The sequence below is a fragment of the Liolophura sinensis genome, chromosome 6 (genome assembly GCF_032854445.1).
Source record: "Liolophura sinensis isolate JHLJ2023 chromosome 6, CUHK_Ljap_v2, whole genome shotgun sequence".
NCBI lineage: Eukaryota > Metazoa > Mollusca > Polyplacophora > Chitonida > Chitonidae > Liolophura > Liolophura sinensis.
Window position 1 is genome coordinate 57,484,179 of NC_088300.1, and position 24,199 is coordinate 57,508,377.

Below are 24,199 nucleotides of genomic sequence, written 5' to 3' on the forward strand. Positions count from 1 at the left end.
AGCCATTATTCAAAAAGCAATAAAACTCTATCTTCAGATGGATAGTTTTTAATATATTTCCCTGTTGGGTGTAAAAGATGAAAATGAGAATTCATCCCACACAACATTCTATCCCCAACCCCAACCCACCCCACCCCCCACCCCTCAGAAAATGAAACTACATTTATCACCTCAAGACAGAGGTAGGTGCATCAGGTAACAGTGACATAAACAAACATGTGAATGAATAGACAAAAGCAACTATATCCCTGTGTTATTCAGTCTGCTTATTTGTTGCAAATTACAAGGGCATGAAGGACTGGCGTCAAAGTCAGCTCATACATACATGTATGCATGTGTATGATCAACTACTGCAATCACTGATGTATGGCGAATTTTGATCTCCCGCAGATCTCCGCAGTGTTAATCCATGCAGCGCCTCAATAGCAATAAACAAACGAATTAAATATGAAAGAGCAGCGAGGAAAACTGGCAAATAGCTCACAGCAATCCAGTGTAATCTCTAAACAGCATGTGGTTTAATCTGTCCACTTATATGAAGCTTCACAGTAGAAACCTCACAAAGACCCTACAGTAAAAAAGCCTGTCAGTTCTCACATCAATGGATTTATCAGAAAGCAAGAGGATTTGTCATCAATATTGCACTGATATTCAAACGCAGAGAATTCTGATGTGCTCAAGTACACCCTAACCACTGAAATATCACACCCGCAGGGCCATGCCAATTTACAAAGAAAATTGTATGAGGAGATCCTGAGGGGAGGTGGCGAGAACAGCCAAGCTTTTCACAGACCTACAGACACAGCAATATTTACTGAATACCCCAAGGCCAATCTCCACCCCTGGCTGCAATCCCAATATTGAATCCGACCAAAGCCTGATACTTATCAACTAACACTGATACGCACAAATAACAAAGAACTACAACAGAAAAACTAATCACTTGAGTAGAACAGCATATCAATAAAACACACAACTCAAATTAATAACATCTCTGGTTCAATAAAGTACGTGTGGACTTCTCTGTCAAGGGGAAATCACATGTCTTGATGTACATGTATTAACATCAGACAACAACACATGTAGAACCTGTTAACGCCAGATTTACTAAATGCGTCCTGGTTACAAGGTATGGACACTGTCAACAATGGTGAATAAACTCTATTACGTTGTAGCAAATCTGCCCGGGTCTTTTGCCGTACATAACTAGATGAAGCCCATGGGTTTCAAAGCAGCAGCTGCGTAATGTTTTCAAACCATTATGAACACCTACATGCAGTATATGAAATATTCACTTGTACATACACCAGCTGCCCAAAATATGGATGAAATATCAGTCATGGAACAATGAGCATATGTGATTTCAATTTTCCTCACCAACAACCGTGGGATGCACATCCAACTTCACAGAGAAAACATAAAAGAACATTTTCGTTTTTTTGATGCATATATACCTACTAAATAGCATTTAACAAATGTGGCCAAGTTTGTGGGTGGCACACAATTTGGTGTTACATAATCTGAATTTTCTGCATGCTTGGGCATTTCTTTTAACCCACAGCAATTCATTTAGTTCAGTTCAACACATTCAGTAAAGACATTACCAAAATACTGATTTATTTATTCATCTTGTTCAACTCCATACTGAAAAATTTCTAACCTACACATACATGTATACAATGGAATGGATAAAACCAGAGGGCCAGTAGTACCCACTGAGCTTTGGCACACTACAGACATGCTGCTTTCCCATTCATGACTTATGTGTAGATAATGCACTGGTCTGGTCTTTAACAAATACTACAGAGCCGAAACTGGCAAAAAGAGGCTTTTTACCAGTTTTTGCTACCAAGCAAGACTGGAGGGATCTAAAAATCTGCTGTCCAAGACAAATGTTAAATTTAGCTCGAGCGCTGCACAAGAATAGAGCTTGTCCAAATCACCGGGTATTCAACAGCCTTGAAGTACATGTAGGAAATCTGTTAATGAAGCTGAATGCATCTTGGCTATGTAAATTACACGCCATTACGCTGAAACAGTTTGGAATGATCTCTTTAAAAATGGTACCATTACCATTCACATACCCCAGTATTCGCCATGTACATGTTACATCTATTTCTTTCTTAATTCTGTCATCCGGTTTACGGGGGAAAACCGGCTGTAAAGCTTTCACAGTGAATGTACAACAAGTAAATTTGAGATAAACAGAAAATACTGATATCCTAAGTGACAAGCAACAGGAACAGAAAATATTGTTATCCTAGATGACAAGAAACAAGAACAGAAAATATTGTTATCCTAGATGACAAGCAACAAGAACAGAAAATATTGTTATCCTTGATGACAAGCAACAAGAACAGAAATCGATGGAGGACAGATACAACAGGAGACAAACAACAGGAGAAAAGAACCAAAAAAAAAAAAGAAAAAAAACCAAAAAAAAACACACACACATCCTCTCAGGGGGGTGCACCAAGGTAACACAATGAAAAAGAATGAATTACACATACATCACTCTAGGCAGCTCCCAGACTTACCTTCCCAAATAATATCCTGCCATGCATTGTCTGAAGGGCTGCAGCTGCTGAACTGGAGTCGGCAAATTCTATGAAGCAGTATGGATCACTTTTAGGCTGAAAAAAAGAAAACAAAGCGTAGTGTGTCATCACATGTCTATAAAGATGAAGTTTATATCATATATTTATCCCGTTTGACTCATCTCCAGACATACACAGGAAGGTTTGACAGCAGTATGCGGACGGTCGTGCGTTTCCCTGAGCAGTTTCCTTCCACCTTAATGCTGGTCGCCGTTATATGAGTGAATGTTCTGGAGTATAGCATAAAACACCAATTATATAAATAAATTAAAATACATTTATACGTATAAATAAATGTTACATTCCCTTTATTTTATTTTATTATTTATATACTAATTTTCTTTTTTTTCGGGGGGGGGGGGGGGGGTGAGGTTGGTTGTGACGCTGTAGCTTCATGTAAGAAGGGACATATTTATGGTTCTACAAATATGTGGTCCTGTTTATTAATAACTCCACAGAATCCTTTTGGACACGGACGCCTATCAAATTCACCAGAAGTCATAATCTGCTTCCATATTGAAGTCAATGAAGTGCAAGCAGATCAAAGCCTTAGGCTAAGCTCGAACATTGCCTAACTAAGGCACAATATTCTCTATTTGCCAAGGCAAAACTAAGGCTACACATGCTGCTCACTGCCATCATCTTCACAAAACTGATACAATGGTGAGTAATCTGCACATGATCAGACATTAGTGTTGTTATAAACTATAATTAATATACAAATGTATTCCCAACATGACAGGAACTTCCAACGATAGAAAAATTTGTATTACTGTAATTCTTCAACCTTCTCGCATGCTCCCAGTGTGTTTATTCAAGCCTTAGTTTGTGTAGATTGATACAATTATACTTTTTGTGAAGTCCTGAAATTGGCCAATCAAACCAATGTAGTTGAAGTCTTCAAAATCAACGAAAATGTGCATAAATTGCACTGAAAGTTGCTCTTTTATATGCGAAAAGATTAAAGCACAAGAGTAAGCAAAGTCTTTGAGATTATTAAGTTTTGTTAGAATCAAATGTGTTTGTCCAAAGTAAATATACAGTTACATTTTAACAGTTACCCTTAAATGTACATGTATATAGTTTTGCTCTTCAAATGAAGAGCATGGCTTGGTAAGTGGATGTACATTAACCAACCCTCCATCAGGACATGCTATCAGATGGACTGATGGAATTTTCTGTCTAGAACACCAGACATGACTCCAAGCAGACTACAAGCAAACTCCAACCATACTGATGACAGGTTTATCATCTTTACATGTAGAGGGTCAAGCCAGGACATACCACAATTTAAGACTTTTAAAAACCTGACCCAATTCCTGAATTGAACCACAAGATATCTAACAAACTGACCTTTGCAACACAGTCAAGTACATGAAACTGAGCTAAATAATTGGCCATAATGCTGCATAGGTATTTATGATTTGCTAATTAGTCAAATAAGTCGCCTCCCAGCTGTGTGCATATGAAACCGACACCTGGTGTAAAGCTTCACTTTAACTACAGGACACGCATTTCAGCCAGATTTGAGATACTATCTTACATTCCATGTAAGTATATTACAGTCAAAATCACTTATATTTCAGCCCATTTGCTTTCAATGCATATAATCCAGTCACACGATTTATATGCAACTCATTATTGGCCTTACTTATAACTATTTCATGTATATAACTGAGTTTGGTACATGGGTGAAGACAATAAAAGTCTGGTAAAAACCGAGATTCAAACACATGACCTGTATTTCTACCAAAAGCACTGTCCATGAATAAGCTACTGATTTGGCCTAATTCCCAGAGTTTTATTCATTTCAGAAAAGTGTGTTGTGGTTTTTTGAAATGTACGATGACGTCCTACTAGAATAAGTTTCAGCTACACAAGTAATACATGTATTTTAAAGACTCTTAAAAATGCACTCTGTCAGGTGCACAATTTTTGCGGCAACTAATTTGCCAAGAATTGGTAGATAAGATGTCCATCAGAAGCCATTATACCACTCAGCCAGCAAGAGTCCCACGTGTGCTTTACAAAGGTATTTGAGTATTTATTTATGATTAGCCGTGTAAAGGTATTTGAGTACTATTGTTTTCTGTAGAAATCCTGCACATGTATTTATACAGATTTATTACATCGTAATATAATACACACAGGCAACCTTCATGGACTCAACCTCACTGCCTTCAATTGTGTGCTTTTGTCTGTATTTAGCCCTTGTATACATATAATGGGTGCTCAGTCAAGTGATATTATGATCGCTTGATTGCCTACTTGTTTGATTGCCCCAATATCCCAATGATCCAAGCACTTCATGCTACCTATTGCCAGAAATTATGTGCAAGCGTTTGTGATGGACAGACCCTTGACCCAGCATTACTGGCAAAGGGGATAGAAATGTGATAAATATTGGACAAGTCTGTACGCTTTGATAGTTTTAGCCATGATAGTAGTGATGGTGTCACGATTACCAAACATCAATAAACACCTCATTATCTGACAGTCATAAGACAAGCCAGAAAACACCAAATGTTTTAGGCTACCAAGAAACGGTTTATCTGAGTTCAGGAAGGTTGAGAAGCAGCCAGAGGAATGTAACATATAAGTCACAGACCAGCGCCCTGGTCAAATGACTTATGACCCCACAAGGTTTGGGATGACCACAAGTTAGCCTTGGGGATTAGCAGCCTGATGGTTAGAGACAACTGAGAGCCCTTGTCAACTAGGCTTCAGACAGAAGACTGGCTTTCTGCCTTGAGCTGCAGATCTGTAGGAATGAGTTGTTGGAGGCCTAGACAAGCCTGGTTTATCCAGCCCTTCCAATCCTAAACTCTCCCAGAGAGAAGCAGACCCTTCTCTCCCGAACCACAAGGAACATGACACGAATTCATTTCATTTCACTATTATAACATGGCAGAAAGCCTGTTACAGCAGAGAAAATTAATCAATCCAACACTTTTTGCATCGTGATACCAATCCTTAGATGCGGGAAAGGGGGGTAGAAGAGAAGCATTAAGCTCCATTGATTTTATGTAAAAGAAAGGGGCAGAACAGCACAAGTAACTCACTTTGATTGCTGATAATACAGACAGGCCAGTGAGGGGGGAGGCACTGGACCCCAGACACAAGCACCAGCACACACTCTTTACTCTGCCAGTTCACCTTTCTTACAGGGCTTTTAACCAAGACATTTGAAGTGAAACAAGAGATGAAGTGTTAAGAATAAATCTCAATTGGAGCAGGTCTGAGAGAGAGGCTCCATCTCTACAATCAATTAAGCCTCTGATACAACAGCAGTCAATTCTTCCACTTGTGTCAGCCCTCTCTCTCAATGCCTCATTAGGCCATCAATAATCTATCACCATATTTAAATGAGACCCTCTGCCAAGGCTTTCAAACACGTCAATATTTCCCTGTAATACATGCCTCTGCATAGCCACCATCCCTCTACCCTTTCCTCATGTTCCTGCACACACCCACCTTCCCGTGGAAACATCCCATAACCAGCACACAGCCCAACAAGGTAGACCGTATGTGTTCAGCAAAAACCCAGCACAAACAATCGTAGCTGGTGGAACCTGTGTGTTTAATCGCTAATGGATAAGATTTGGTGGAGCACGGGTTGCGTGTGCTGTGTGACAATGAATTATCCTTCCATCACTCATGGCTTCATTAAACATTGCATAGAAAGTTAATGTTTGTCAATGGCTTGTTGGCTTGTTTCCTAGCACATGTGTTTTGCTGAATGTATATACATGTGGACTATGGAAATCTGTTTGTTCTCAGCAGCAATTAGATGCATGCAAATGTGCATTATGGTGGTCCATTAAGCACCTGGCTGGAATAAAAGTACCTGATGAGACGAATCCCGTTAACCCAACCATTCAACCGCACTTCCTGACTGGACGAATTCTGTGTACCAGAAGGCTCATATTAGTCAACATGATTGGACAGCACTATTACCACTGCTAAAGAATTGGCCTTTAAGACTGGATGTCGACAACAACAAGTAAAAATGCTGCAATTCAGCGATTTTCATTTTAACAATCTAAAACTAGCTCTTTTTAGCACCTAGAACAATTCCATCAGAATTCATGGCCAGTGCTGACTGCAGGGATTATTCAGCACAAACAATACCTTGGGAAATCTCTGAGACATTATGCATTAGCAAAGAAACACTAATCACGAGATGGAAGATATTAACAATTAGAAAATCAGGAAGGCCAGTCACAGCAATACTGACAACAGGAAACGCTATTTAAAGAAAGCAGTTAAGAACAACAGGTTCATAACCAACTGACAATAACTTCTTACAACCAAGCAAGTTCCAGCAAAACAAACACCACTTCACTAAATGAAATGTTAGCCTATGTCATAGAAACTGCAATTTCTGACAGGACAACAATAACCCATGACAGAGAAACAATAATCATTTATCTCAGAACACATACACTTGCTAAATATATTTCCACCAAGAAACACAAAAACATGTTTTTTGACAAGGGTTACAAATGGTTGCACTTCAAACATGTGAATACATATAAGGTAGGCAACAAGTCCTTATTTGTCAGACACAAAAAGAGATGCCAAATCGGATGCACAGAGTAATCTTCAGAATCATGATGAATGATTAACAAATTAAAATAAAGCAGATACTGCAATCATAAACTAGAAATAAATGGTTATAGCAATCAGTACATGGACTAAGTAGGATCAACATTTGGAACCATATGCTGTCCGCCCTTGTATAAGTGAAATATTCTTGAGTATGGCATAAAACAATCAAACAGATAAATAAATAAATAAATCAACATTTGGAGGATCAATTTGAAAATTAAGCACCACATTTGAGTGCCATATTGCTAAAGGTGTGAGGCACATATAAATCACCCAGCTAAATCCTTTATTGCACTCAAGATGATATACGAAAAGCAAAAAAAGAAAAATTTACCTGAAATTTTTTTTTTAGTAGATGAATTAAAAATTGAGAACATCATACTACATGTACTTAAATTTATGGAAAAAGTTTTTTCCATTTATTTTTTTTCTTTATTTATTTATTTATTTAATAATTTGATGTTTATTGTACATAGTAACATAAGTCTTTAACATAGGTCTTTAGATCATTTGTCCTCTCATTCATGATAACAAGGCTCCATCTGGAACATGCCGCTCAAAATTTCATGGGCTGAACACTGCTTTGAGTAATGGCAGAATCAGAGACAAGGTTATAGCAGCCCTTTACAACAAAAACAAGATCATCTGATGATAAACCATAGCAAGGGAACAGCAATGGTCGCTGGCAAGCAACGGCATGTGACAAGAAAACAGTTGCCTTGATGTCTGCAGCAGTGATTTCTTCTAAAAGAAAAATGAACTGATCAGTACAGACGACATTCTCCAAATACAAGCAAGTAAGATGTCAAGAGAAATCCCTTTTTCTGTTTAGACCATAAACTCAATACAATCAATGAATACAAATGCAGAATGGGCTATTCACACTGTGATGTACAATGGAAGGGAGTTTATGACGTGCATACATGGTTTATGAAACCCCAAGGATAAGCAGCAGTGGGCTTTCGTCCTACTCAAACTTGCTAAATTCAAGACAATGACAGGAATCAATAAAAGGCAAGAAAATATTAATGCATGTTTATTTGACATTTATTGTTTATCATGAAGTCTATAAAGTTTATGTGTGTTTTGAGAATACGTGAAGCTTACCAATCTATGTTCAAAACAGTATCATGAGACATTAACAAGGAACATACTCAGCTTTGTACAGAGTTCGTCAAAGTCTAATTTGAGGATTGGGGAGAAATGTTTACTTTACTTTTATCTGAACACGGAGTGAAACATTACAAACAGCATACATGTGAATATGTGCATATAATCACTGCAGAGTGTGACATATGCTAACCAACAAGAGGAAAGGTTTTGGAATGAAAACATGTCTACCAATAATTCCTTCACTTAACTGCCAAGAGGCGATGAAGTTTTTTATTTATAGAAGAAAATGTTTAAAATTCAGCACAGTAATTTTGTCTACATAAAAAAGCAATCATCCAAACAGAAACAGGAAATAACAACACAACTTTCGACCAAAAAAGCTGAGCTTCAAAACTGGCTATAAAACGGCGTCCAAGTGGTAAACTGGTTGATCTAGGATAACTGATTATACTAAGGGAGACTACTATTGCTGCACATTCCTTCAAGGATACATCTCCAGAAAAAGGATTGTTTACAGCTGGAGATGCAAGCTGCACATTTCTGAAATGATTCTAGACAAATAATAATTTTAGACATCATGTCACTATACCCATCATTTAGATGTTATCCCTAAGCTACTAAAACAATAAAATTCTGCCAATAAATTGATTTTTTTTGTGTATTTTGTGTAAATATTTTAGTCTTTTCTCCAGCTTAAAAATACATTCCCAATCAACAGTACCTTGTGTCGAAAATTACTGACACTACCTGAAGCAGCGCAAACATGTGATGTGCAGGAACATAGTAAATCATTGACTAGCAATGTAACAATCATGAAAAAATTACAAAATTCCCAACGTCTTTAAACCACGCATGGAAAATGTACAGGACATTTTTCAGTTAGATAATCAATAAAAGCAATCTCACTAAATTCAAATCAAGGGCCTGCCACTGCCTATTCTGGCTCGTTACTAATCAGAGTTTAAGAAACACTCTCAGCCAGTCACACTGAATCTTACTTTATATCTTGGCTCTTTACCTTGTCTTTGAAATAAAACAACAATTCTGACCTCTGTAACAACAAAGGCGTATATGGACTATATATATGGTACTGTAAATGACAAAGTTTCACCAGTCGGTTTCTGTCGGAAACTTTCGCATGGGCTGAGATAGCATCAAGATGACAGAAGTGGGTGATTAGCCCCTCGCTTGTTCCATTACTCTACTAGGGATTTATGGTCTCTAAACCGACCCACTGGGGGTCAAGTCACTGACAGCGCGTACAGGTCTCCTGGCCAGCCCATGTGCATTTATAATTGAAGTCATCAATTAAACCAAAGAAAGTATCAAGTCAGATGATGATTATTACAAACCTATAAATTGCAAACACTATCTGCCACACAAGCTATGTACAAATGCTACAATGTATACTGCAGGCCTCGAAATGGCGAACGTACGATTGTTTGGGTAACATGGAATTCACGTAGCAGCATTATCTTGCAAACGGTTGTCTATTCAGTGCCCTCGTTATGCAACAAATATTTGTACACATGTATTTCAGATACAAATTGATTTCACTGAGAAATATCTGTCACCAACCTCCCGTATAATATAAATGAAGTATCTCTCTCAACATGCACATTTTGTTTCATTACAATCGTGATTGTCCTCCTACTACCAAAGGCTTACCTTTCCATTCCCGGGTTTTGAAATCAAGAATCTCCCAATAAACACTGATAATATATTCAAAACAAGGTTTTCAAAAAGTATGACTACCTTTGACCCCTTTTCAGTAGCACTGCCTACGAGTCTGGCATATCCGGAGTCACGCAGGATTTGTCCGTGTTGTTTACACACTGTAACACTGACTGTCTATATATCGAAATCAATTGCATGTTTTATGATTTCTGGTATGCAGATTTGCTCAAGCGTGATTTATGCGTCAATAATTTTTTTATAGATAAACTATATCTATGTGTACAGTAGTCTTTCCAAATGCTTCCTTTCTTAAATGCCAAAAATATTACATTTAAATTATGTTAGGCAATATTAATAAAACAAGAAATTGACCAATAAGAGAGTTTACAAATGTAACATGTTGCTACAGCTGCCTTGGGCAGATTCATCGGTATATGAAGTTCTATCTGTGTATTATATCCACACTTCCTACACGAGTAACTTATTTATACTAAGTTTTAAGCCGTTACACTGAAGAACATTACAGCTGAACCTAAATATGTGTACATGTGTTCATCATGTAGGAAAAAATAACACTTTGACAGACATCTGATATACAGTCATGGCCAAGACCATGGGAGCACAATTCAAAAACACAGCCTCACTGGTCAAAGCCTAAGACCAGTAGTCTCCCAGGTAGCAACATCTTGAACAGAGTGTAGGCACTGAATTGCCTCCCTTGTCGCACCACATCAGTTATGAGGTGTCAGAGAAGCATGTAAGTCATTGGTCATGAGGAACAGTAAAAACTATTTTCTTGGCAAATAATGTCTTTGTTAACATCAAAGTTTTACATCTCAGGAAGAATGTCACCTAGCGCACTAGCGCAGTGTAATGACCCAGGAGTCTCTCACCAATGCAGTTGCTGTGAGTTCAAGTCCAGCTCATGCTGGCTTCCTCTCCGGGCGTACGTGGGAAGGTCTGTCAGCAACCTGCGGATGGTCGTGGGTTTCCGCCGGGCTCTGCCCGGTTTCCACCCACCATAATGCTGGCCGCCGTCGTATAAGTGAAATATTCTTGAGTACGGCATAAAACACCAATCAAATAAATAAATAGAATGTGACCATTTGATGCAGTCCAATCATCCAGGCTATCTGAACGTTCACAACATTTCATTAGTTGGTTCAACCAATTTTACATTTCGTATGAAAGGGAAAAAAAGGTTATAGGGTCTGGCTTTCTAAATCAGTCCACAGGGCTAAAATTTGTTCAGCATACATCCTGCTGTCTTTAAAACACAGTTTGAAGATCACCAAAATGGTTTTAATATAAAGCCACTTGCATGCAATGAACAGGATTTTCCTATACATACTTATCCATCTTCAAGAAAGACAATGACAAAATCAAATTCACTGCTCCACTCTTTCACAGGGTACAAACAAGCACATATTTTTGTTTTAAAGAAAGGTTCTCAGCTACTATTGCCATAACCTTGATCTGTTTTAAATTCTAATTTCATCTGATTGGTGTTCAAAGTTTAATTTTTCACTCATATGACAAGCGCCAAGTTTAGGGAGAGAGGAAACCTGAGTGCCTGAAATAAACCTCCCATCTTTGGCTTGTTCCTGACAAAGTTCTCGATTGTTTTAACTTTGAAACTCACCATTATTCACTTTCACAGGTCCTGTCTACCCACAGCAACTGCTTGCTCCTCTAATATGGAAGGGTAAGTTCAAGGGGTTGGGGTCCTATTGGGCCTCTTATATTATAAGCAATGACTTGACCAGAGTTATTTATCCTATGCACCAGCAAAGAAAACATGTAAAACAGTATCTACAAGTATGGGCAGATTATGTCTTCAAAATATTTGTCGGTCAGGGAAATTTCTGACATCCTTTAATCTGTGCCATTCTCTTAATGAATTGTCTGGGTGCACGACGACATTGACCTTTCGCAGATGACGCAGCTATTGTAAACAGATTGAAGAGCATTTCTGGTATCAACAACGAGATCCGTGCAAAGAGTCCAGCTCTGAATGAAAGGTTCTAACCATGTGGCAAGCAGAGACACATTTAGTGTTAAGTTCAAATCTACATAATCTTAGGGCATACACATGTTCGAACAAGCTTTTTAATGTACTGCTCTTTCCTCCACAGTTTACACAATGTACACTTTATTCACTAGAACACAATCGTGGACTGGATAAAGTTAGAGTTTTTCGAGTTGGAGAATTTTACAATTTACACCAATGGTCAACATTGAAAAGTGGTGGGGGGAGATAACTCCAAATTGCAGGCATTATGGAAAAAACAAGTACGACATTTCAAATGGAATTGTAAATCCTTTAACTTGGGAGATTAGAGGATGGTTGAAAGTACAAAAGGGAATAATAATAAGCATAAATCTACATGAACATAAATATGGAAAAGGATGGTAAGATGAAGTTCAGTTCACATTTTAATTCATATACCAAGAGTAATGTTTACTTGGGAAAGTTCACCCATGCAGATAGTAATCTGGTGCCGGTTTGATGAAGTTCACTTAACTAAGTTTGCCCTTAACTACCATGACCTTATTGGTCATACTACAAAAACAACAGCCTCAATAATCTAACCAGGCGGGTCACTGGGCGAGGAGTTAATAAACAAAACCCATCTTGTGTTGCTCATAACTCTCAATATAAAACACTAATTTACACTTTCATGGAGCAAAATAATTTTTAGAATTGTGCAATAGTATCTAAACTAATTCTTCAACTTTTTCAACCGCTTCTGATACCAATGTATTTAAACATTATAAGAGAACTTCATTTGCACAGGTTTATGAAGCCTGCATCTTTAGTGACACAAATGAATCATGTTTACATCATTTTCATAATGACTGAACCCATAAATCCCGCTTAAAATGTGCAACAGAGATCAAAAAGGTTGAAGGTTCACAGCATTCACATTTTCACTGGAGGTTGAATAATTGTTGTTTAAGATTAATTTGCAAAAAATTGAATGATTAATTTTGTCATTAGCCTCATCAAGACATTTTGGTCACTTCCTCTCATCCTGTTTTTGAGTCTTATCTTGCAACATGATGCTTGGACATTTGGCACAGTGTAGCTGAACACTTCATGGGATACAGAATCAATGATGAATGGTTGACAGTGGAAACAGGGTTTCCATGTTAAATCCTGCAGCCTTGGTCAAGCTTGACACAGTGTCACAAATCTGCAATATCTTTCCTCATTTTAAACATATTGGTCAATCAGTTATTATGCACTTGTGTAATAAAATTGTGCAAATGCTGAAAATTGGTGAAAAATTAGCATTTTGAAAGACAAAACAGAACTTCTGGCATCTAGGTGGCCCTTGGACCCTTGTTATGTGATTGAAATGGTAGCACCACTGCCTCAGAACCATAGACAGTTTATACTGGCTTCACACCATGATCTTAAGATTCAGCCATCGGTTTGACAATTTACGATAATTAACATCTGCACATGGCATCAACAATGAAACACACCCATAGTGTTATGGTGCTCTACATGTATGCAAAACAGGGGCTCATTCTATACGGTATGTCTTCAACATGGCATTCCAGTGAGGCAGCATTATAAATACGTCTGCACTGGGCTCCAGTCTGGTAAAGGGAGACGCGGTTATGATATGACCATAAACATGCTGAAAGCCATGCTGAATCTCAATCAAACAAACGTAAATCACTTTAGAGGTTATTGTGGAAGAGGTGTGGCAACAGACTTTAATGCCATGGTCATTTTTTTTCTGATGTACTGGATAACTCTAGAAGTAGTCTCTTGGGAAGGCCATGGGATATGCCATGTTTATAGAGAAACCATAAATATGATGTTGCATCATTCATACCCTACACACACATGGTTAACAGATAAAACTGGGTTAGTGTGACTTCAGAGGAAACAGGCGCGTTCTCAGATTACAGAAATAATCTGCACTTGATTGGTTAAAAATGATAGCTTACAGGAGCTTTCTTTTCTCTCTAATTTGCAAGTTTTACCTGTAGCTCACTTTGAACCGCAATAAACAAAAACGTATGCTTTTAAACTTGATGGGATCCTTTATCAATGCATATACCGGTGTACACATTTGGTCTAGAGTAAATAATCAGCCTAACTAGAACTGCACACACTTTCATGTGAAAGTTCCACAAAGCGTTCACACCCCATGTTTTACTTGTGTTTCAGTACAGATCAGTTTCACCCTGAATGATGGCTGGAATTGTTGTAGCCCAATGCATTTGGTTAGTGAAAGAAAAAAAAAGAGGAAAGTGTGAAAAAAAATAATCCGAATGAGAACATTAAGCTACCAAGACAGGGTTCGTACAAGTATATGAAAATGAATTTCAAGGAGTTTTCCAGGAGTTTTTTGTCATTTTCAAGGCTACTTTAAACATACCTTGGTGCAAATTATAGACTATATTTTAAGTCTGAATTATAGATGCTTTAATTTACATGTATGTACATTGAACAGTACGCTTGTTCTTGCAAGAAATATCTGCCCTTCACCACTGTAATGCGACACATTCTTTGGTCCGGCCTTGCCTCAGTAAAAAAAATTACACCATATATCATTATGCAGGGCTTCCTCTGGGTCAGTATTTTTTTAGCTAATCACTTTAGCCACTCATCAGATTTCGTGGTAAATACTATTTTTCTTTAGCCATACTTCCTTAGGGCCATGACTCTTGTAAGTCTCCTTCTGTAATTTGTTTTTATCTGCCTTGGTGTAGCTGCTAGAATCAGTTTGGTTTCTTCCAGCTATATCTGGAGTTTATCAAATGTTACATTTTGAACAACTGCCCTCAAAATAATGGACCAATGCTTGGCAGCATGTTTTTGTTTTTTGAAGAGAAAAATCAATCCTTTTTTCAACCTCTTTGTACGATCCTAGTAAACTGTAATATCCTCTATGAGAAAAATCTGTTACAAAATTAATTTGTAAATTCTGATAATTTAAATGCAACATTACGATCAGTACATTGGAGTAACACAGTCTGACAGGAGAAAACCAGACTGCGTACACATTTATGTAACTTAACGTAACTCTACCTTAATTTATTTCCCTTGATTACTTTTTTTTCCCTTTTTTTTCACATTTGGCAATGAAAGACATCCCCCAAAATGCCATGATTCTTATTTGTTATTTAACAAAAATGATTTCAAGCGTTAATATATGTCAACTTGCAACAATGCTGAACCTCCTTTGTAGATTTCTATCAAGTTATCGCCATACAACTGTGTTGTTGTTGTTTCGCTGAGCTGTGGCCGTTTGAAATGAAAGTAAGTGGATTATTTTCATAAAACCCCCAGAAAACTCTTATGGTAGATTTTGTATAACGTTCGTTTTTTTTTTTTCTTAAGGAAATAAATTTGTCCACAAAAACATTTGCATTTTTTATAATTTTATCGCCATTTCAAAAATTGTTCTAAATTTGCGACAATGGCGAGTGCCAGCTGAAGCCCTGATTACAAGAGAATTATCAGTGAGCTCCCAATATACAGATTCGGCGGTCAGCAGACAATATTTAAGTTCGAGACAAACACAGATTTTCAAGGAGTTTCCAGGAGTATTTGTGTTTCAAGTACTTGAAAATAAAATTGTATTTTTCAAGAAGTTTCAAGGACTGTGTGCACCCTGCAAGATTGCCTAATAGTACATGTATGGACATAAGCGAGTGATCTTTCAATATTTCCATCTCAGAATCCTAGACATTGTTACAATAATGGCAAGGATAAATCAGTACAGTAAAAATACCCCTATCACTTGCTTTCAACTTTACATAAGCTCACAGTGTGATTACAAGGAATCTGATAAACCTCTTCACACAAGGCCACTTAGTACTGAGCCAGCTGAGCCAGATTGCAACACCTGGCCTCGTACATGTAGCTAGTCTGGCCAGCAAAGGGTCTCTACATGTGCCATGTTGACACGCTTTTCCTTCTGAAGCCTACATGTACTGGGATAGTACACCATTTGTTGAGGCACGTAATTTTGTCACAGACTTTTTAGACAGGGCAAATAGATACTGTAACAATGTACAAGCACATATAAAGTGCTGCCTATCATATTTATGTTAATTATCTGCACACAACACAGGTCATGTACTGTGAATATACATAAGCTTCAGCTGATCAATCAAATCAAACTGAGAATGAGAAAATATCACCTGAATATTTAAACTAAAGTTAGCTGCTTGTTTCTTACTAGGATCCCACAATCAGTACGTGGATGTGAGCTTATTCTAAACAAATAATTACTCAAAACTGTTAATGAGAAACTGCATTCATTTGAATTTAATTGCTATAAATCAACTGGCTACAATATAACCCTTTCCTGAAGGAGTGAATCATTACTGTTCACTTAGAGGTAATGCATGAAAATGTAGAATCATTAGGCCACAGGTACGCATGCAACTTTCCAACAAGGGATTACAAATATCAAATCACACACTTTCGCCATCAATCAAACAAATTAAACATTTCACAATTTATAATTTTAATCATGTCAAAACTTGGCCCGCTTCAACCTTTGGCAGCTTTTGGGCATATGTCATGGGTATAACTTAGATTTGGTAGCAACGCTACCAAAGAGCTCACCTGTAGGAAGCACATAAATGAAAAACTTCAGTTCAAAACATAAAGTATTGAAATCGTGAATAGGGTAACTTATTGTAATTAGTATACACACAGAGCATCAGCGATGGAGCATTTCCCCGTGTCACTGTACTTTATATGAATGCCAAACTTCATGTCAATACAGGCAGTACTTCTTGAGATACCACTCCTAACATTGCTTCTAAAACACAATACACTAAGTACGGAATTTGGTAATTTACGGTATTTAATATGCACACACCATATCAACGATGAAATATCCCCCTCATGTTACTGAGCTCTACATTTGTGCAAACCCTGGGCTCAATAATTTTTTAGATATCACCACTAACATTTTGCTAAACACCGATTTTAATACACAATACACTAAGCCAGGAATTAAATAATTTATGGCATTCAATATGTGCACACGGAATCAACGATGGAATATCCCCCTCGTACTACTGTACTCTATATATGTGGACACTGTGATCTCAATACATGCCAAACTTTTTGAGAGAGCCACCCTGCCACATAACATTTTATTTAACATTGATTCTAATACAAGATATGCCAAATCAGGAATTCAGTCATTTACAGTATTTAATATGTCCACACCCAATCAACAATGGAATATTCCCCTCCTGTTATTGTGCTCTACATGTGTCCAAAACTTGATCCCATTACCATTTGTACTTTTTAAGATACAACCCCTAACTTTTAGTTCAACATTGCTTTGCTTGTTATAGGGCGCCAACGTCAATGCTCAGGATATGACATAAGCTATGCTTGTACTTTGTACAAGCAAGGTAATAAAAATTAGTCTGCATTTGACCCTTACTCACTAACCTGTGAAATAAAGTTTCACTTTCACATGCATACAACCTACTCAAGTCAAAGCGATATATTCATACATGTAGGTCACTTCTTATACCTCTAGTAAAGCCTCTCAGGTTATACCCATGTAGCACAATGATGTCACTGGCTAAAAATCAATCGATGCACTGAGTGATATGAAGGAGTGCAAATGGCAACATATCAGTTAAAATTTACCTTCCTCACATGTAATATCTCTGTATATTATGGCGAAGGGTTTACTATTTTTTAGCACAAGATGCAACATAACCTTCTCATCATTACGGTCTGTGCCAGTTATTTTCAAACGATTTTAAGAAGCTTACGCTGCACACCATTGACCTTTCTTACACTTTTCACCTTGAAGATTCTTTAAAGATGATCAGTTGCTCTAAAAAGCAAGCACAAAAATTATCTTTACAAGTAAGCTTCTATATAATGCTAAAATAACATAGAATTTAAACTCATTATTTATAGAAATAATGCAATTCAGAAATGCATACCTACTGCCTATTAACATTTGCCAACAAAATCTGAACATCACAAAATTTAACGACGTATTTTTTTAGCAATTCAAAAGTTCAAGTCACATTCCTTTCAATCAAGTTCATGGGAAATTACAAATAAGCATACTGTCCTTAACATTTATAACAGGGCTAAATGTATGTATGTTAGTTATACCCCCTGTTGAAACTCTCAATGAGAAATGGCAACTGTAACCTGGATGAAGACCATAATAGATAAATAAATTGACATTGAAATCTGCTGAACCAGAAAGCGTAAAATAAGACCTGTAAATCAGCTTATGGGGTGTTGCTGCTCTAAAGTAAACATAATTTTTTAATATAAATGCCACAATACAGTAAAAAGATTAAACAAGCTGAGGGACAAATCTGGTTATCCGAGAGATTCTGGTAAATCACTTTCTGAAATCATGTTCAGTGAGAATGGTCACAATATGCCTTAAGACATGCTGAAATTATAAGCTACTTTCAAAATGAAATTTTGTAGAGAGAGGGACATGTCAAGATTTTGATTAAAGTTTTAGAAATTAAACCTGACTATTTCAATGTTGACATGACTGAAAATGTGAAAAGACAGTCACACAAAATAGTGCTTCAGTTCGACCAAACCTGTCCTTTTGAAAAGTCAGTCCCATTTACAATAACGAAAATTTTCATTATTAATATTCAGGTTAGCTCTGCAAGCTATAGCCATGAAGACACAACACACTGGCCCCATCTTCATTACTATAAGACATTCCTATTAGCTTCTTAACGCTGACTCAAAGTGTGTATGCTGCCAGCAATAGCTGAACAAAATATCAAAAATACAACTGTTTGGATGACAGTTGAATTAAAATTCCTTCAACTATTTGCTATCACATTTGCGATGTCTACACAGGGTGCAAAATGCCCATATGTTGCAGACAAGTAAAAGTCACTTGTGACAGGTTGAATCTAAGTGATGATTGCGATTATCACAAGGCATTTAAACCAAACAATCACACAATAAATTTGTGGTGCAGGAAAAAACTGGGAAAGACAGGTAGCAAAAATCATTACCAATCACATGTGAGGAGAAAAATCAAAAACCATTTGGCCCCTGCTACAGTGGCTTAACAGCATTACGTCTTGCCCTTATATTTGACTTTTACCAACACTGATATGTGTACAACTGTGTGAAGACATAGGGATTTGCAAGGTTGCACATGTACACAAAACAATGCACTAGCTTGGTTAAAGGGCTCTACAACAATAACATCTGCATGTCACCATTTGCTCAGGAACCACGAGGGTGCTGCACACCTGGACGATGATACTCAAGAGGAGATTTAAATAGAAAACAATTGTATTGTGAAGAATAAAACTCATAAACAAAACAAGGTAGACTAATAGCATGGTGATGTCATACAAACACACACAAAACAGGAATTGTCAGTGTTTAGGGTTTCCGGTCAAAATATGCAGCTATATTGCTGGAATTTGGCACATGTAGACAAGTCTTTGTCAGCACCCAAATAAAACATCAGTTTGCTGTCACTATTCAATGTTTGAAACATTCTCCATTACACAAACACTAACTTGGAGTGCAGTAATCAGTGCTTGCATTAATAAATATCATGTAGTATAACTTTTTGTTAATCACTGACCATATGGTTGAATGAACTAACACAACGAAACCACTTCAGCCCTTGATCAAGCACAAGTGTTTTCCACGCGAGTCCAATGTCTAACAATATAGTATGCAGTAGGCCTTATTATGACCTTTGCCACTACACAGGCTTGGCCTGGTATGGGGGCACTGTCATTGTCTTGGTACCAGTGTGAAATCATGTAGCAAACACATGTGGTGATTCAACCTGAACAGCTTATTCTCTGTACTAAGACAACTTTAAACATTCAGTAAATTGCTAACCTCTTTGAGCAGCCACCATTGTTTGCAACCATATATACAGCATCTTAGGTTGTGTGCTTCTTAGTGCGTTTGCACTGTGCTCAGTCCACATGGGGTGGTCAACACTGGAAGTATATCACTTACCTCATGGATGATTTTGCATCCTTTGCACGCTCCTAGTTTACCGAACAAGGTTAAAACAAGATCCTCTGTGACGACTGGATCGAGGTTCCCCACGTACCTAGATCATGACACAAACACAATACCATTATGTCCAAGTTCTACAGATCTTAGCCAACTACAACAGTCAACAGACAGGAAGTGAAACAAAATCGACACGATACCGGTCAACGAAGTCAGTCCAAGTGAAGTTTTCTCGTCAGCCGGGGGTATACTTACAGGGTACGTCGCTGCGAATCTTCCGTCATGTTCTGAAAATATATAATACGGCGTTAGATCTTGAAGGTTTTGGGCAAATCAAACAAGTTTGGTAGGAAATGTAAGTACCTGTCGGGACAACATGGCGACGTAACACACGAAACTATTAGCGCGCCTGCGCCGGAAATCCGTGGAAGGGAGATAATCCTCTCGATCAGCTGTTTTACACAAAGTTGTTGCCGGGACTGCTTTATGTTACTACAACTGTAAATATCGATTACACAACGAAACACACATAAAATGCCTTACCTAGCAAAAGGCTAGGGAATCCATTAATCAGACTAAAGCACAATGTGTTAATCTTTCGTTTCGCTTTCTGCCAAACATCACTTTAAATCAGGGATTAGGATAAAATTACCTACACATGACAAGAACAGACTCAGATAGAAGTTTGTCCCATGAGATTTTTTTTTTCTTCGACGGTTGTTTTATGCAAATATGACATAGTTTCATTTAGACGGTCTAATGGAACAGAAACAAATAGCACCTGAATGAAATGTCCATCAGTTTGCCAGGTAGCTGTCTGGTGTAACAACAACCGTGGCCAAACTCCCCTCAGCGCATGCTCCATTCCCGCTTTTCTGTGAGTGGGCTCATCGAGTGTTGCGGTGATAGAGCATACACGTGTTCATGGGCTTGGGTCGAGCAGATGCATTGTGAGTAGCAGCTAGATTCGAGCACGCGACTTCATTTGACAACGATTTGTGTTCTCTAGCGAGAACGCCTTAGATCACATAAACGCTCTCGTTTCAGCTACATATGTATCATATCGCAGCTGATTAGATGGAAACACGGAAAATGATCATACACTGATTGGGGTCTCCGTGGCCGATTGCTTGGCTCATACTATGGCAGCACAAAGACTCAGTAGCCCATCATCAGTGCGACCACTGTGAGTTCATGTCCAGTTGTACGTGGAAAGCACTGCTAGAGTATGGCGTGAAAAACAACATCCGATAAATAAATAAATAAATATCGATTCATTGACAGATCGTTGGATTGATAGTTTATTGGATAGGAAAACACGCAAATTGGGACAAAACAGAAATCATAAATAGACATTAATCCATGCGCTATCATAGAAGACGGGCTTGTGAAATAAAATACAAAAGCCTTGTAATCCATATCGTAATCTGATTTGAAGAAAAAAAAAACAGTTTTAACTGCTGCGCCTAGTATCCAGTGCCCGACTGATGTACACCTTATGGTTTGGGTAGTTGCACAGAGGTTGCCATCAATTGATCTTATTTGCCACCCGTTTTTTTTTTTTTTGGCGGTAGGAAATTTCCAGCCCATAAACCGGTAAAGGCTTTATTCGTTTATTTAAAATAATTATTTATTTATTTATTTTATTATTAATAAATATTTATTTGATTGGTGCTTAAGAATATTTTACTTTTACGACGGCGGCCAGCATTATGTTGGGTGAAATTCAGGTTGCTGACAGACCTTCCCACTTACGGTCGGAGAGGAAGCCAGCTTTTAGCTGGACGAACTTACAGTGACGCATTGATGTGAGGCTTCTGGGTCATTGCGCTGTGCTGGCATGCTAAACCCCGCGGCCCCCGTAGAGGCTATAGGCAGATTGGATATATTTGATTCGCCTTCCATTAAAAGAAAAGTAGAACGTGAGCTAAGATGAAATTAAAAGAAGCGGCCCATTTTCCTGCAAGATTAAGCTTGCCTGTGAGTCATGCTAGTCGAAATTAAAATGTGAAGTTTCTGACGTCATAAGGATTCCGTATGTGGGGAATTAAGGTAACTAAATAAAATGTTAGAGTCGCCGTCACTTCGAAGGCAGTTTATATAGGGTCTACCACATGTCACGTTGAACTTTCAGACGCTACCAATTAAACCAACTACATTGGATTAATGTTAAGCATGAACGCCAACATAGCTACCAAAAGTAGTTCATGGAAATCTCATATTTATTTGATTTATTTTGATTTGCACTATACATTTCACATATAAGAATGACGGGTAAGCTAATCGGGTTTATTGGCGTCGTAAAAGCCGGTTGCGCCTGATGGGAACATCATCGCTTGGTCAGGTAAACAGGCCTACCTGACAAACACAATTCTGCACCATCTGTTAGACACCACCTCAAACGTATTGTGGGAACTCTGTGGTCTTGTGGTTAAACTGGTCCTTGTGGCCTATAGTGGTAGTGTTACTGCTAGTGCAGACCAATGACGCAAGAGTCTCTCACCCTTTGCGGATCGATGTGAGTTCAAGTCCAGCTAATGCTGGCTTCCTCTCTGTCCATACGTGGAAAGACCTGCCAACCTGTGGATGATTGCGGGTTTGCTACGGCCTCTGTTCATTTTCCTCCCTCCATATCGCTTGTCGCCGTTTTATAAGTTGAATATTCTCGACAACGGCCTAAACATTCATCAAATAAATAAGTAATTAAAAAGTAGTGCATATTAAAAGGTGCTTGCCTTTCAATTCCTATTCTCTAAAAACGACTGTGTATAAATTTGCACATCCTGAATGACGTGTATCAGCTTTACACACATGTAAACACAAGTCACTGTGGATGTGTTACCTGAATTACAGAATTTGTGTACTCTTCGTACTCAGAATCATGTGGATGTGCATTTTGGCCACAATACTATGTACCAGTAGTACACAGTACTTTTTAGATAGTAGGACATGCGAGGTGCGGGTTAATAACCGGCCTTGGTTTTGGCAGGGAATTTGTACATTCCTCCATTTTTATTGCATATTAGGTTTTAATTGGTGACAACAAGCGGTTGGCGACGCTTGTGTGATCGTTTGTAAAGTCTAATCTTCGTTCAAAACCACTTATCTTTCACCAGTATGGCGCGCATTTGGACTAGTGTGTTCACTGTCCAGCTCAGACAGGCTTCCTCTACTTGCATGGGAAGGCCTGCCAGAATCCTGCGGATAGTCGTGGGTTTCCCCCGGGCTCTGCTCGAATCCCCTCCTCCCACTACCATAATTCTGGCCGCCGTGGTATAAAGGCATTATTCTTGAGTACGGTGTAAAACACCAATGAAACAAATAAATAAATCTCATGGTAAATAGACAGACACGGCCCGTACAATAAATGGTATTTTGAGGTTTTTTAAAGTGTTAAATGGAAACATTGTGGTCCACTTGGACAGTCATACAATGAGAACTGCTGCACTTGTCACAATGCCTACAAGTTGGACAGAAGGCTGACAATAAAACCACATCAGCCATGCATCGCCTGGGAATGAGAGCATTTCGTTGCTTAGGTTTTTCCTTCGCGCAACAAGGTTTATTAAGGAAATGTCTTCCCAATATCGATAGCAAAGAATCTGTTCTAAACGAGAATGCCCAGCTACATTTGGTACACTTCATCGATGTCTGTAGGCCTATAAAGCTAGCTAATACTGAGACCCACGGAGGCGGAGACCCATGTGGACGGAGACGAAGACGGACGGACCAATGCAAGTCGACGATTCTCAGGATAGGTAAAAGAGAGTCTACCTCTACGTGCCCACGAAGTTCGCCTCGACAAACTGCCAAACTGAAAGAAACTTTTGGTGTTTCAAAACGGAGCAGAGCTGAAACTCTTGAGCAGATGTGTGCCGTTTCTGTTTTTTAGTCAAAGTTTCACGTCCGGTCAAGCACACATTATATTGGAACTATACGACATTGTTTAACAATCCTACCGATTGTAGAGGAGAGCTTAATGGCTAACATGGCAAAATGACATGACCAAATGAATGGTTAAGTACTGAGGATCAATTATTGTTGATAAGTTTTGTAGAATTTGTTGAACATTTTTAAAACACATCCGAAAACATTTTTGTGAAATTAAATTTAATTAATTAAATTTTAGTAGCTGGCATTATGTTCACATTTATGTATTTGGCCTCCGGAGTACAACCCTAGTCCCACAGCACTGACACGAAAATGA

The 24,199-nt window shown here is 38.1% G+C and overlaps 1 protein-coding gene across 2 annotated transcripts in view; it reads right to left on the minus strand.

Moving 5' to 3' along the window:
• Positions 1–20,368, minus strand: part of LOC135469218 (nucleolysin TIAR-like) — an 87,512-nt gene extending 67,144 nt beyond the window's left edge. For both annotated transcript variants that reach the window (XM_064747798.1, XM_064747797.1), the window contains exons 1-3: positions 20,248–20,368; positions 19,993–20,089; positions 2,538–2,633 (exon numbers count right to left, since the gene is read on the minus strand). In XM_064747798.1, the coding sequence (XP_064603868.1) occupies positions 2,538–2,633; positions 19,993–20,089; positions 20,248–20,276 (222 nt within the window). In that variant the 5' untranslated portion in view covers positions 20,277–20,368. The remainder of the gene's footprint in view (positions 1–2,537; positions 2,634–19,992; positions 20,090–20,247) is intronic.
• Between the last annotated feature and the right edge of the window lie 3,831 nt (positions 20,369–24,199).